Here is a 16,753-nt window from a genome sequence, read left to right as displayed (position 1 = left end):
GTACAATGTATAAAACTGTATACCATGGACATACCATATAAGTGATATATAATGTTAGAACAAAATTGTGCTTACCATGATAACATGCAAGTATAGGCGAAGTACACATGTTAGGTGTTAAAGCTTGTTTTTTTTCTCTAGTGTTCTGGTGGCAATATCAGTAGTAGCCTGCGCAGAAAATGAAAATACACAATCATGACCAATACATCTTGTGCATAGTAGGACAATATCAGTTGTTCATTATAGCACTATTTTTGTACTTGTAAATACTTAAGAAGGGCAATGATTCATCACTACATTTGCCAGGAGAATTTAAGAAATAAAAGGAGAAGTCGGGCCCTCTGAAAATAAACAAAAAAGAGAGGAAATTTTATTAACTAAATAAAACTGCTTCAATCAACTTAACTTATAGAAAACTTGATGATGAAATATGAAAACAGTTGATCCTATCTCATGTTCTTCTTCCAAGCCCTTCTTAGAAGGGCTTTGACTGAGTTGCTTACGGAATTTCAAATCTCTCTCAACACGGAGATCTATTCATGTGTCGAAGTCGATTAAAGGTTCGGCTTCCTTCTCCTGTATAATAATGAGCAATTGATTCCTGACACCCGCCATAGCAGCGAGACGGATAGTGCTTGCTTGAATAGCACACTCCTCTGATCCTAAGCTAACTAAGAGTGCTATGCGTCCTACGCCCCTACCGAACCTGAGAATGAAACTTGAGCCGCTAATAGAAAATCGAAATAACTAGTTATAGTAAGCATGAAGGGGCTAAATTAAATAAAATATGTTCTTTTTATACATATGTTTAAAAAGCACTTACCTAAGTTTCAAATTTTGCAAAATAAAACAGGAGGATAGGCAAAAATCTTAAATGGTCAATGGAGTAGTTCACCTATTGACATTAGCAAAAGACAGTCCATCGAATATAGCAGTAAAAATGCTCATGCATAAAATGGAATAGGAAATATTAATATACCATAAATTTAATCTTGTTTCTCCTGTTTTTTTTTTTTTTTTTTTCTAATCATATTCGTATGTATATTCCCATATCCAGTATCTCCTGGGCCCTGGCAAGCAGCGGCAATCTCCTCGATGTGAAAGTTAAACAAAGTAAGGTTTGTCCTTTCGAGGTTGTAATACAACTTTAGTTTTTGCTGCACCTGCAGCTGGATTATTTTGTACTTAACAGAATGTTGTAATTTTGAAGTGGCCAACCACACATTAGTCTCAAAAGATCTATTATCATGGCGTTCATAGCCAATCCAACATTTGAACATAATCAAATGTAAATCATGTCAAATGCAATGGTTGAAGGCTTCAAGGTAGGCAGACCTAGTGGCAACTCAGTTACAGTTTCATATCTGCTTTAAGCAGATGATATTTTACTCTTTTGAGGGGCAAAAAGATCACAAGTGATTAGGCTAAATTTGATGCTGCACATTTTTGAAGCTGTTTCTGGCTACACATAAATATGATAAAAAGCATAATTTATCCAGTAAATTCATTGCACAAGTCTTAGCTAGTAGGGATCATGTGTTGTAACATTGTTTCCTTTCCAACAATGTATCTTGGGCTGCCTTTAGGTAGAAAATTCAAGACTACTGAAATTTGGTCCGGTATAACTGAGAAGTTTGAAAAAAGACTGGCAACATGGCAAATGCAGTATCTCTCATGAGGAAGATTAACATTGATTAACAAGGTTATGGACAACATCCCTAATGTTAACATGTCCCTTTTCCATATTCCAGCAAAAGTTTTCAAAGTGCTAGACAGAGTTAGAAGAAATTTTCTATAGGAAAGCAACAATAAGGATCATAAGTTTCACTTGGTTAAATGGGGAAAAATGACACGTCCAAAATCCCAAGGGGGACTGAGTATCAAAGACCTTGCATAAAGCATGATGATTAAATAATTATGATGTATGGCTCTGAATTAAAGCTAAACATGGTGAGCTTACTTACTGGTGCACCAAAACTTCAGCAGTTGCATATAGAGTTGGCCTATAGAAAAGCATCATCAGATTGTGGCCTGATTTTGCAAAGAATATTACATAGGGTGAGCGAAATGGCTTACATTAATTTTTGGAAGGGTAGGTGGTTGGGAGATACAACTTTTGAGTGAGGAATTTCTTCAGTAACTCTAAAAAATGTTGGAAAATGATCAAGAAAAGAACTAGAAGACAACAGAAAAGATATTTCCAATTCTGCAGCACCGAGTCCGAGTCAACTTGCCAAGTCGGTCCAAGTTCTTCTTCATCCTCCTCTCTAGACTTGATGATGAGCTTGAATTCATGATTTCCCATATCCTCAATTTGAGTTTTCTTAACCTCTTCAGCAGTGTTTAAGGCACTGCGGCTGCATTTGCACCAGGACACCTCGATCATCTGCAGCAAAAGTAAGTTTTCAAAGTTGCGAGGAATTGTTTTCAGTCTGCTGTTCCTGAAAATCACATGCTGGAGGTTAGGAAAGGAGATGTCAGAAAAGTTCCATTGTGGAATATTCATGCTGTAGAATATCAAGAGCTTGAGTTTCTGGAACTCATCATCTTCGACATCCCATTTCTCTCCCTTAAAAGCATCGGACTCCAACTTGAGCATTTCCAGGTTTTCTAATCTTCCTATGACTGAAATTTCACTCCATGGTAATTGACATGATGACAAGGTCAACTTCTTGAGGTTCCTAGAGAAGTCGACTTCAAGTCTCTTTGCACCATGTTTTAGAAAATAGACTTTTAGTGATTCGAGTTTATTCAAAGATTCTAAACCCCCAAGTCTAATGCATCTCTGATAACCTTGTGGCTCATCAACCAAGCACCTCAGCTTTACTAAATAAGGTAATTTTGACACAAACTCTTGGAACTCTTTGCATCCAGGTAAGTGTGCAAAGGAAATCCATCGTAATTTCGTTAAACGGAAGTTCATCTCAAACTCTGGGACATGGCACATAATGATAGCTGGTTTACCAGTCACTTCCAAATGTTTTAAGCTTACCATTCCCCATATTGCATGTGGTAGATCTAATCTGCGAGATTCCCTAAGTATCAATGTTTTTAAGTACTTGAGGTTGGATAACCATGATGGATCTTCCTCAAAATTCCCCTTCAGTGCCAAGTATCTAAGTTAAACAGGAATTGAATATAGGATGCACTGGTTAATGTGACGCATACCAAATCCAACACTCTCAATGATGTGATTCTGGGTTTGAGATGAAACCTGTTGCAGTCAAAGATAAGAAAGTTGTTCTGGTTAAGTGTATCATCAACACGATAGGGTACTCGACAGATAGCAGAATGGGGATATAAATGTTCAGCTTCTTTATAATTATAGCGAAAATCAAGTGAAATGCCACGTTCGTGCTCAGCAGCAGTTGAATAACGTGATCTGCTAAGAAAACAAAATACCAAAAGGAAGAAAATAATAAGAACCAGTAGAGTTAAAGAGTCCGAAGTAACAAAGTCTGAGGTGGTTCAAATTAGATCTTACCTGTAACTCTCACAGCTAGTCAAGCAAAACTCACGCAACAGATCATGCATGCGTATTGCTTTCACCTCACCAAAGAAACTCTTTCGGACAACCATCACAAGGTTACTATCTATTAACTCCTTCAAGTAGTCCTTTGCTACATCTTCTGCGCTCTTCAACTCGTTACCTACTGCAAATTCTTCGGCGATCCAAAGCTGTATCAACTCTCGAACCCAAAGGTCATTGTCAAAATGTTTTCCAAAGAAAAGAAAGCCATTCGTCAAGTGACCAGGTAAAAGTCTATAACTCAAGTTGATTATGTCCAGGTACTTTTGCTCATCACCAGCAATACATGATCTTAAACCGTGGACAAATTCTTCCCAACGAACTTCGTCCTTGTCCAGTTTTGCAAGAACACCAGCTACCAAAATAATTGCAAGTGGAAGCCCTCCACAGCTCTGTGCTATTTGCACTCCTACTACATCAAGTTCTGGAGGGCAACTTTCTTCTGCAATAAGCACCAACTTTCTTTATCTGTGAATAAACGAAGATGACGAGGAGCACTAAAAACTTCAGCATAAGAAGCTATTTGGTCTTTTCTAGTTGTCAAAATTATTCTACTGCCACTGTAATCATCTGGAAAACACCTCCTTAAGTCATCCCATAATTTAGTGCTCCATAAATCATCAACGACTATGAAGTATTTCTTTCTCAATAAATGTCTTCACAGCTCATCTGCTAGTTCATCATTGCTCCTTTTGTTGTCATTGAGAGGATCCAAATTACCCAATAACTCAAGCAATGTCCTTCTCTTACTATATACTTGAGAAATAGTGCGCCCATGAACAAACATCAAAGCGACTGATAATATCTTTATGAGTATACAATCTCTTCGCCATAGTTGTCATTCCAGGCATTCCAACGAGGGCGACTACATCTAAATGTTTCGGACCCCATACCAGTTGATGTATCAGCTCTGCTGTCTCATTCTCAAATCCCACAATTGCTTCTGAAGTTGTGGTCATACTGAACTCTGAAAATCTGAGCTTCTTCTTTGCACAATCAACAGGACGTAGGCGAATGTTGCAGACTTCTTGTAGGTGGTGCTCGATATATATGGTTGCTAAGCAACAGTACAATAAAGTTGGAGAGAAAAAATGTAAGAGATGAAAATTGTTTGCATAGAAGGCTCAATTTTGTATCCAAAGATTGAGATATCTCTGAAGTGCTTTGTGCAATTTTGCTATGGAAGAACATGTTGCAGAAAACAACTCTTTTTATAGGAGTACTAGTTCAGAAATCCACACTATACGCTACATGCCAATTCATTATTTTTGTTGACTTAAGTGTTGTGGATTAAGTTTGTTGATTAAGAATCTATAGCAACTAGCTGCATAATAAATGATCCTTACTATCATAAACAATAAACTAAACAAGATTAATTGACTATAAACAATGTAAATTAAGCTGGTCAACAAAATGCTTGAGAGAAATTTGAGATTCTTGTATTTAAGTATTGTCTTTCTTAGTTGTTGCTATGACAAAAGTGGAAGAAAATACAGATACTGAAATGGGACATAAAGAATTAGGATTGACTTGATGCATTCCCACTTTAGATTCTATATAGGTTCTTTTAAGTTTCCTCACAAAAAGGATTGAATTGTTCTAACATGTTACCAACTACCAATTAAGTACATTAAATAAATCTAATTGACTGTTATTTATCTCATAGATACATGCATCTGAAATGAGATGTGAACTCATTTTTGTAAGTCAACTACCAACTTCTTATTCGAAAAAAAAAAGAACTAGTGAAAAAGAAAAAAATAACTACCAGACAAATAATTGAAGTTCTTTTGGTGATATCAAGTGATATATTTAATCTTTCAGCAAATAGTTTAGCAGTTAGGCTGTGCAACCCTAATTTCCAAATTCTAAACCTAAATCTTTTTGTACATAAACTTTTTTCTTCTTTTTTTTTCAAAACAGTGTTTGCTTACGTGTTGCCGTGCCTCAGCACAAGCGTTACATTTTAATTAGATTGATATAGTTGGAATTTAAATATGTAGTGTACTTGTTTGCAGATGGAGCTCGATAGCAACTTTAGTTAGTGAATAACACGATTTAAAACTTTGATCAAATGTTTGGCTTGATTATCCACATGGCCGGACCCTATCAGCTCGGTTAAAGTGGATCATGAGTCAATAATCCCAGTAAAGACAATCTTATCAATGCTTAGAAGTTTTTTTATTGTACTTTGAATAAATAACAGTTAATTTTATTAGTTTTAAAGCACCCAGTGCACAATATTTACAAAGCAAAAACTAACACTCTTAAGTAAGGGCAGTCCGTGTAGAAAGCACCCTGAGTTAGCTGCCACGATGTGCAATAATGACTGTTTACATGATTCGAACCCGTGACCTATAAGTAAGCGATATATATTACGAAATAAGCACCAAAAGGAGAAGATCCCAGGAGCAGCGATGCAAGTCTTAAGTTTGCCAATATTGACTATAAATTAAGTACTTTGCAAAATCTGGATGGATATAACTTAAATTGCAGATCGGACTGTAGAAATGACACCGAGCACCTGCTTGTAGCACCCTATTTAAAAATATATCCAATTTCTATAAACTATTCAAAAGGCATTTCAGGCCGACCACAAGAAAAGCAAAGCTTCGTAGACTCGGTCAAGTCACTTATAACATGCAGTTTAGCCAGTTTTGGCAAACTTCAAACTGAACCTGAAGTTGTTTATTCTTTCTTCTTCTTTTTCTATGAAGTAAGAAGATTACATTAAAGGCATCAAAAAGATGCATCATAAGGTTACAAAAGAAAGAGAATGTGATTGCTCCTGTAAACAAAACTATACTAGTCTAAACAAAACTATACTAGTCTAACACAAGGGAGCTTACACATTCCAAAAGAAATAGTCACAACTAGTTACAGGAGTCTGATCTAGCCAACAAAAAAGATTAAACAAACATTTTGCTTTAATGACATGAAATGGAGTTGAAATCCCATCAAAACATCTGCGATTTTTTTCATTCCAGATGCACCAAAAACATGGAGCAAGCCCCATTTGCCAAATTTTTTGATGGACTTCCCAACTCTCCATGAACACCAACTTCCATAAGCTTGCTTGATACTGTCCGGCATGACCCAGGCCAGTCCGGGAGATGGAGAAAAACATGCTCCAGATATCTACTGTACAATGCAGGGAGAGGTGCCTAATACTCTCAAAATTCAACTGGCACATATAACATCTATTAACTGTCTGAATGCTCCTCTAGCTGAGATTGCCCTGTGTGAGACAAGATTCATATAGTGTTATCCAACTAGGACAAATTACTTTAGTGGGAAGTTTAGTCCTCCAGATGAGTTTCCTAGGCTATTTGTCAAACCGGTTCTTATTGGAGCATAGTAGTGAGTAACCTCTCTTCACTGAGTAAACCTCATGTTGTTTATTCTTCTTCTTCTTTAGAGGATCTGAAGCTGCATCCAGGCTCAAGCTTATCCAAGGTCTGAATCTGAAAAGACATAGTTCAGATTCAGACCTTCGGGTATGAAGTTAGGCCTTGGCGGAATGCAGCTTCAGTCTGAATTTAGGCTCCGGCGGAGCCTAAATACGACCGGACGGTCTAAAATTTTCAACTTCAGACACGTATGTTTGAAACTAAGGCAGCTAAACTTTAAAAACTTTGTAAATTTCGACTATACTTTAAAAAAGGGACCTGAATACGGCTTCACCCGATCAGATTGGCCACGACCTGCAATTCAAATAATGAACTGGATTGGGTCCGGGTCAGCCCATTTAACAGGGACAGAAATGATCAAGAAAAAAAGTAGAAAACAGAAAACACACTGCAAAATTCACAGCTCTGAGTCAACTTGCCAAGTCAGTCCAAGTTCTTCTTCATCCTCACTCATTGATTCCTCATCTCTAGACTTGATGATGAGCTTGAATTCCTGATTTCCCAAATCCTCAATTTGAGTTCTCTCTCCCTAGCAGATCTCAAGGCACTGCGGTTGCATTTGCGCACCTCAATCATCTTCAACAAAGGTAAGTTTTCAAGGTTGTGGGGAAACGTTTCCAGTTGACTGTTTCTGAAAATCACCAGCTGGAGGTTGGGAAAGGACATATCAGAAAAGTTCCATTGTGGAATATTCATGCTGTAGAATTTCAAGAGCTTGAGTTTCTGAACTCCTCATCTTTGACATCCCATTGCCTTCCCTTAAAAGCATAAGAATCCAACTTGAGCACCTCCAGATTTTCCAATCTTCCTATGGTTGAAATTTCAGTCCATGGTAATTGATATGATGACAACGTCAACTTCTTGAGGTTCCTAGGGAAGTTGACTTCAAGTCGCTTTTGCACCACGTTTTAGAAAATAGACTTTGAGTGATTCAAGTTGATTTAAAGAGTGTAAACCTGGAAGCCTAATGCATCTCTGACCAACTTCTGGCTCATCAACCATGCACCTCAGCTTTACTAAACAGGGTACCTTTGACACGAACTTTTGGAACTCCTCACCTCCAGCTAAGTGTGCAAAGGAAAGCCACTGTAATTTCTCTAAAGGGGGGTAGGTCTCAAACTCTGAGACATCACACGTAATGACAGCTGGTTTACCAGTCACTTCCAAATGTTTTAAGCTTACCATACCCCATATTGCATGTGACAGATTTAATCTGCGCGATCCCTCAAGTATCAATGTTTCTAAGTTCTTGAGCTTGGATAACCATGATGGATCTTCCTCAAAATTCCCTTTCATGGCCAAGTATCTTAAATTAATCAAGAATTGAATGTAGGATGCACTTCTTAATGTGACGCACACCAAATCCAACACTCTCAGTGTCAATAACTCATGAGAAGGGATAGAGTTGCAATCAAACAATAAATTTCTCTTGTTAAGTATATCATAAGAAGGGGGTAAATGAGTGATCAAAGAATGAGAGCATGAGGAACCTTTTTTAGGCCAATAGAGACGATGGATTTCATAGCCACTTTGGGGATGAGTTGAACTTGAATCATCTGACCTGGTAAGAGAACAACATACCAAAAGGAAGAAAATTGTAAGAACCATTAGAGTTAATAGTCTTAGGTGATAAGGTAGTATGTGGTAGTTCAAATAAAATCTTACCCGCCTACATCCCATCGATGTATACAAGTAGTGGAGCAAAACTCAAGTAATAGATCATGCATGCGAATTGTTTTCACCTTGCCAGAGAAACTCCTACGGACAACCATTACAAGGTTACTATCTATTAACTCCATCATGTAGTCCTTTGCTACATCCTCCGCGCTCTTTAACCCATTAGCTACAGCAAATTCTTCAGCAACCCAACGCTGTCTCAACTTACGGACCTTAACTCCATTTCCAAAATATTCTCCAAAGTAGAGAAAACATAGTTTTAACTGATCAGGTAAAAAATTGAAACTCAACTCAATTATGTCCATGTACTTTTGCTTATCGCCAGCAATAATACATGAACGCCTTAAACCATAGGCAACTTCTTCCCAACAAACTTCGTCCTTGTCCAGTTTTGCAAGAACGCCAGCTACCAAAATAACTGCAAATGGAAGCCCTCTGCAACTCTGTGCTATTTGCTCTCCTATCTGCTCAAGTTCTGGAGGGCAGCTTTCTTCTCCAAACACTTTCTTCTGCAATAAGCACCAACTTTCTTCATCTGTGAATAAACGAAGATGATGAGGAGCACTAAAAACTTCAGTATAAGAAGCAACTTTGCCTTGTCTAGTTGTCAAGATGATTCTGCTACTGTTTTTATCATCTGGAAAGCATCTCTTTAAGTCATCCCATGCTTCAATAGTCCATAAATCATCAATGACTATGAGGTACCTCTTTTTTAGCAAATGTTTTCGCAGCTTGTCTGCTAGTTCACCATCATTCCTTGTGTTGTCATTAAGAGGAACCAACTTACCCAATAACTCAAGCAATGTCTTTCTCTTATTATATGCTTGAGAAATAGTGCACCATGAACAAACATCAAAGCGACGGACAACATAATTATGATTATATAATCTCCTCGCTAAAGTTGTCTTACCTATTCCAGGCATTCCAACAAGGGAGACCACATCTAAATCTTTCCAGCCACAGATAAGTTTTTCGATCAGCACTTGCGTCGCATCCTCAAATCCAACAATTGCTTCTGAAGTTGTGGTCATACTGGACTCCGAAAAACTGTGCTTCTTCTTGGCACAATTAACAGGACGTAGTCTTGATTTTGTGGAGACGAATGTTGCTTAACTTATAGCAGATGGTGCTCAATATATTGTTGTTAAACAAGGGTATAATGAAGTTAGAGAGAAAAATCTAACAGATGAAATGAGTGAATTATTTGCAAATAAGCCTCAATTTGTATCCAACCTAGAGATACTGTGTGTGGATCAAATGATTGAGAAATCTTATAATTGCTTTGTGCTACGGAAGTACATGTTACAGAAAACAACTCTCTTTATAGAAGTACTGGTTAAGAAACCCACAGTATGCACGGTCCTAGATCCAAATTTATTATAGTATTATTTTTAGTTGACAATAGTGGCGTGGATGACTTTGTTGATTAAAAAAGCTATAGCAGCTAACTGCACGTAAATGATTCATCCTATCATAAACAGTAAAATAAGACTAACTTACTATAATCAATGTAAACTAAGTTGGTCAACAAAATGGTTTTGAGATAAGTTTAAGATTGTTGCATTAAAGTAGTCTTTCTTAGTTAACCAAGTATGACAGAACCGCGTAAGAAATAGTTTTAAATAATCAACTCCTTATATATTTGACTAGATACCACGCCTGTGCTGCATGACAGAACCGCTTAAGAAATAGTTTTAAATAATCAACTCCTAATATATTTGACTAGATACTATTCAAGACAAGACTCGAGAATACTCCAGACAGCCCGCACAACATCCCAAACAGCCCACATTCACAACATTCGATAACAATCCACATACGACTGCTACATATTCAAACTATCCTTAATGATCTCATGTTCAAAATTGAAAAAATCACAAACTTGCAAATACATGCATATCTAAATCTCAAAAAAGAAAAAATAAACAACTAATAAAGTTTGAAAGAGAACAAGACAATGAACTCTAGCATAAAAATTATCGACGCCTACTAAATGTTCACGGTGAGAAATTACAAGAAGCAAAGACAAAGTCTAATATATATTTATAATTTTATTCAACATATATTTATAACTAGTAAATTTACCCGCGCGAAATCTCTTCCAGTATTGGGTTATTAAGAATATTACAACTTTCAAATACAGATGGACTAAATCTCAAATTTTAATCCATTTTATTATAAACACTTATTGTTATTGTTTTCTCTAAAACTCATCAACTAAAGGTCTAATCTTCTAGAGAGATGCTTAATTTTTGTATAATCTATATAGTTGATAATAATAAAATAGGCCCTAACCCTAGTCACAAAGTGATGCCTCTCCAACTTTGGGGCAAGACAAGAGGGCACATCAACTTGTTTAAAGTTGAATAAGTAAACACAAATGCCGATGTGGCATTGACGGGGCAATAACGTGGCCCTCCAATATTTATGCGCCATGTCAGTACCACGTCAGCATTTGTGTTTGCTTATTCAACTTTAAACAAGTTGATGTGCCTACTTGTGCATACCTAAAGTCAGGATACTTGCAATACTCGAGGCTAAGTTTAAGGGCCTATTTATGTATTATGCCTAGTTGAAATAATATAATATTTCATAAATAAACTTTAAGGAACAAAAGAAGTTTAAGAAAGAGTTGTCTTTGTATGTTTACATGTGTAATGATTTGACAAGATTTTTCCATTCCAAAACTGTTTCAAAGGATTTCAACTAAAAAAAAATAAGTTGGGGTAGCCCAACTTATTTTTTTTTTGCTTATCGCTTATAGCTATAAGTCGCCTAAAATAAGCCGAATCAAACGGGCCCAATTATTTTTTTGAGCTTATTTTTAAGCACAAATTACTTTAAGTCGGCCACCAAACACTCAAAAGCTGAAACAAATTTTATAAGCAACTTATAAGCTAATCCAAACGGCTCTATAATGAATTAGAGCCTGCAGTTCTTTTTCCTAAAATGAGGTGACGTTTAGTGTTTTTTTTTTTTTAGCCTATTATATAAATTTTAAAATAGAGAAAATTCCAAAAAAATGAGGAAAAAGATAAATGCAAATGCAGGCTTTTGAGGCATGCCACATCATTGCTTTATGTCCTTACTTTATATATATACTAGTGAAATTATCCGCGCTTCGCGCGGTTATTAAAAGATTAATGAATTTGTTATATTTGCACTTTATATACATACAAAAACTAATTGTATAGATTGATAGTTTCTTATTATAATTAAGGAGTATGTAACGTATATTTACTTCTTTTTAATTACTGACCATTCATATGTACATAGTAGAAGTAATAATAATAATTTAGGGTGCGTGGGTGGTGAAGTCAATGGAATAAGAGGTCATATTTTGAAACAACATTTTATCGTATTAAGTTGCAAATAATTATTTTTTGTTTCAATCCCCTCTTTTTTAGTACATTTGTTCACTACAATCTTTTACACATTAATTAATTTTTTAGGAGTTACGAAAATGAAATACATATGAAGTGGATCCCAATTAAGAGTAGAAGTTAGGAAGATGATGAGATGTGAGTTATAAGAAATTTTAATATATAATATTTATTAGTCATTAAATACATTAATCATTACGCATTGGATTTTTTTTATAGAAAAGATAACTCGGTTATAATATCATGCATATGCTTACTCATGATCAACAAGTAGCACCGTACAAGTTCTTTTCAAGAAGAAACATGGATGAAGACCCTTTATATTTTCTTTCTTTTATTTCATCTCTCGGGTTAAAAAATAGATAAAGGGGGAACATATGAAGAAAAAGGCATAAAAAAAAAGTATTTCATGGCAGAGGTGTCACATCACTATTTCAAAGATCATAATTGTATAATATATATAAATTTTCTTAGTTATGTAGTTAAATGTATGTAAAAATAACCTGCACTATATAAACAACGAAAAGAAAAGCAAAAAAAAAAAAAAAGATTGTTAAATACGCAAAAGAGTAGAAAAAATAAATTAAACAATGACATCATAAAATAAATTAGTTCATCTTTTAATTTTTCGTTTTGAGAATAATAAAACTCCCCATCATATCCTACCAGTTAAACTAAAAAGTTTTAATACAGTTATGAATAGATAAAATAAATTATCTAATTAAAATAACATAAAACACAAAAAATAAACTACTTTTATCTAATATAAAAATACCAAACCCCTTTTTTCCTTCTTCTTTTCTTGAATAAAAAATCTAGACAATTGTTAATATGATACTACTAAATACTATGTATGATATTTACAATATTTCTATTCTAATCATACCTACCAAAAGAATAATTATTTCAGAAAGAGGAAAGAAATCTAAACTATACAAGTCTCTACAAATCATTTCTTCGGTTGTAACTAACTATCAAAAGTTTCTTGAGATCTATCAAATATTGTAATCAAACTACACCATATGATTTAAAAGTTAGTGTCCGTCGCAAAATAACTTTCGGAAAAAGCAACCACACACAAGTGTCAATCGCAAAATAACGATACTACTAAAAGTACCTCACCGAGAAAATATTTTTGATCATGGTTCGTTGGAGCTTGGAGGATGATAATACATACAAGCGTAAAGAAGATATGCTAAAGAAAGAGCGACCAAGCACATAAAGTTGAACGGAAGACTTGCAAACGAAAATTTTTCTTACCTATTTAGTCCTTGCCTTGACACATTAGTTAATCCAAAAGCTAAAATGATAGAGAAGAGAAGAGAATTTTGGATGAGAGTCTTCGTGAAACAAAATATGAATTTATATAGGAAGAATGGAAGAATACCATAAGGTATCACAAACTTACAAATTAAAATATGGGGGTTATGGGCATGAAAATTTAAAGTATGAGAGTTATGGATATTACTAAGAGTAATTAAAGAGAAGTAGTTATGAGTAGTTACTCCTTGTAGAAATATTAAATACAAAAGAGAAAAATACTTAAAGTAATAGGTGATATTCTCATTTTATAATTACAATAAGGCCAAGAGAACAAAATAAAAAATAAGTTTGTTAATTGAACGCAAAGATTTGAGACAATTTTTGGACATGACAGAAAGGTGATCAACTCTTTAAATAACCAAAAAAAAAAAAAAAAATCAAAGAAACTTAGGAGCATGAGTCTCGCACGGCAAGGGGCGGATGAAGTTTTTTTGCTTTTTACTAACATTTAGTATACATTAATTGGAGGAGAAAGAGAAGATTTAAAAATACATTTAGAGACTAAAAAATTCTCAAAAAAAGGAGAAAAAAGATAAATGATTTTCTAGGCCATAGAGAGGTGCCACATCACCTTGTCTATGCCTAGCTTTATATTATATATAGATATAGATATAGATATAGATATAGATTGATTGATTGATTGATTTTATTTTTACGCAATTATAAAAAGAATTGATATATTCTACAACATTTTCGAAAGTCACGTATGTAAAGATAGAAATTTTGGGAGTAATTTTGTAATAAGGTCATGACGTTATTTCTTCGCTCGGGGGCACCCGTGTTCTTTTGGTGGTCTTTAAATTTTACCCCTATATTCGAATTTAAAATTCCGTCTCTTCGGCTAACACCCATAGGTTTCGGTGTTCGAACCCACGCGCAACAAAATTTTAAAAAATTCGGCAAGGCAAGTTTAAATTTTCGCTTACGCCGACCCGGCATACTTTTTGTTAAGGAAATACCAAAGTTTACGCCGACCCGACATACTTACGCCTTGTGAAAGATTGGTATAAGATATAGTGCGGTCCATAACTTTGATAATTCCTTCACAAAGTTATGCCGGTCCTAAGATAAAAGTTTGCCCATTAAAATGTATGCCCCCACCGCATAACTTTGTGAAGTGAATTATCAAAGTTTATGCCGGATCAAGATACTTATGCCTTATGGGCATTTCGCATAAGTATGCTGTTCCCAAGATAACTTTGATAATTCCTTCACAAAGTTATGCCGGTTCGCATAAAAGTTTGCCCATTAACTTATGCCGATTGGCATACTATGCCTTATTGTTAAACTTTATCTCTCAAGATATATATGTATTTTTTTTTTAACCACTAACCGTGTTAGAACATGAGTTACAAACATCCAGTACAAACCTATGTAAATAATGAATCGTTGATGTACTTAATTTCTTTTCAATTCCCACATAATATCTTCGATGCCTTCAAATATACACTCTTTAGAATCTAAACAAGCGACACTTCAAGTCCATATTTTAAGCTACTAATCCTTAAAGCATCTTTATAAACCAGCGAGCTTTTTTTTGGTCCAAAACCACAAGCATTGTAGTAAACTACGGTTGCCTTATAAGGCAAAGTTTAAATTTTGTATGCTCCCGTACTTTTAGTTATGTTTAACTAAAAGTCTCCGCTCTAGCAGTGACTTCTTGAGGGGGATATATTTAGTTATGCCGATTCGGCATAACTTTATCTTTTTCTCAAAGATTGTATCCGGATCCGCATACACCCCCGCCCCGCTGAAATTATTTTTTATTTTATGCCCGAGCGGGGTTCGAACCCGTAACTTCATGTATTCGCTCATCTTTCCAAGCAAAGGCAAAATTTAGACTACAAATATGAAGCGGAAAATTTAAAGATCACAAATTTGAGGGGCAAAATTTAAAGACCACCCCAAACGAAGGGCAATCCGTGCAAAAAAATGTCTTTGTTTCAGTTTATATGACTTTATTTAAGAAAAAGGCTAATAGACACTTTTTAAACTACGCGCTAATCAAATTTGAATCAGAATTTCAAAACTTATTGAATTTTTAACTACTTCTAAATACGGAAACGTCATTTGAACTACCATTCCCCTAGGCTAAAACGTGAAACTTTTTATACATACAGTGATTATGTATATTGTGTCATATAACATGGGCATAGATGCAGTATAAGATTTCTATCCTTTTTTTTTTTACTTAACTTATCATAAGTATGTACTAATAGCTATTATGGTGCTCCGTATATAATTAGAAACGTAAGACATTGGAAAATGTCTTTTGAGAATGTAACACCCATCTTAGTTTCTTTTTAGGATATTAAATAGTACTGCAATAAACATCCGAGTAATTTATTTTATCAGTTGTAACAATATTCAATTAATTTGATTATAGAATTCTGCGAGGTAAGATATCACCCATGGAACTACAAAATATAATAAGTTGTAATAGTAACTTTTAAAAAATGAAGCTTGATAATAATATATTCAGAACTACTTTTGAAAAATTAATCACCATTATTAACTTAAAGGGGGATACTTTGAGAATTACATGGATATTGCTTGATTTTTTAAAATATGGGGTCCACTTTTTTTTTTTTCTTCTAGTTGTAACAATATTCAATTAATTTGATTATAGAATTACAGTTGGTGAGGTAAGATATCACCCATGGAACTACAAATGTCGGCTTAATAGTAACTTTTCAAAAATGAAGCTTGATAATAATATATTTGAACTACTTTTGAAAAATTAATCACCATTATTGACTTAATAGAGGATACTTTGATAATTACATGAATATTGCTTAATTTTTTAATATGGGGTCCACTTTTTTCCTTTTTTTTTTTTTCTTTTTTTATGATATTGCTTATTTTTTTAATGTGGGGTCGACTTTTTTTTTTTTTTTACATGAGTTGGAGGTGGACGATGAAACCACCTCCAACCCATGCTTATATATAGTGCTAGATGGCGTATGCGATCCGTGCCGCGTCTTGCCCAACACTTTGGACATAGCCAGATCTATCAAGACGTAAATTATGTTTGAGTAAAGGGTAATATATATATATTTTAAATTGCTAATAAACACATAAGTTTACACCGTTTTTATATATATATATATATATTATGTTCAAAACACGATTAATATAATCAGAAATAAGGCTCGTATCCAAAACTTTATTATATTAGTGTTTCATACGAATACAAAGTTGTAAAAATTTATTAATACTTTTAAAAGAGAAAACTTCTCTAAAGGAACTTATTTCTCTCTCTTTGAGATAAAACAATATAATATTTAAACATCAAGCCTCGATACTTTAAATTTTAATTCTAATTTAAAGGTAAAATATTCTATTGTTAATGTATGTAGATTGACCTAAACAATACTTATTATTTTTTATCAAATTTTGATTTGGATAATTCTAATTCAATTATTAAATTA

General features: G+C 34.5%; 1 protein-coding gene and 1 pseudogene across 1 annotated transcript; both read right to left on the bottom strand.

Moving 5' to 3' along the window:
- Window positions 1-537: 537 nt before the first annotated feature.
- On the bottom strand, window positions 538-7,393 carry LOC132066225 (putative late blight resistance protein homolog R1A-10; annotated as a pseudogene).
- A 253-nt stretch (window positions 7,394-7,646) lies between these two features.
- On the bottom strand, window positions 7,647-9,695 carry LOC132066224 (putative late blight resistance protein homolog R1A-10). The gene is made up of 3 exons (XM_059459578.1): window positions 8,605-9,695; window positions 7,896-8,500; window positions 7,647-7,747 (listed from the first exon to the last, which is right to left on the bottom strand). The coding sequence occupies exons 1-3, from the start codon at window positions 9,645-9,647 to the stop codon at window positions 7,647-7,649; spliced, it is 1,749 nt and encodes a 582-aa protein (XP_059315561.1). The 5' UTR covers window positions 9,648-9,695.
- Between the last annotated feature and the right edge of the window lie 7,058 nt (window positions 9,696-16,753).

This window comes from Lycium ferocissimum, chromosome 8 (assembly GCF_029784015.1).
Source record: "Lycium ferocissimum isolate CSIRO_LF1 chromosome 8, AGI_CSIRO_Lferr_CH_V1, whole genome shotgun sequence".
Taxonomy (NCBI): domain Eukaryota; kingdom Viridiplantae; phylum Streptophyta; class Magnoliopsida; order Solanales; family Solanaceae; genus Lycium; species Lycium ferocissimum.
Note: the sequence above shows the minus strand (reverse complement) of the source record. Positions and strands in the feature narration are given on the sequence as shown.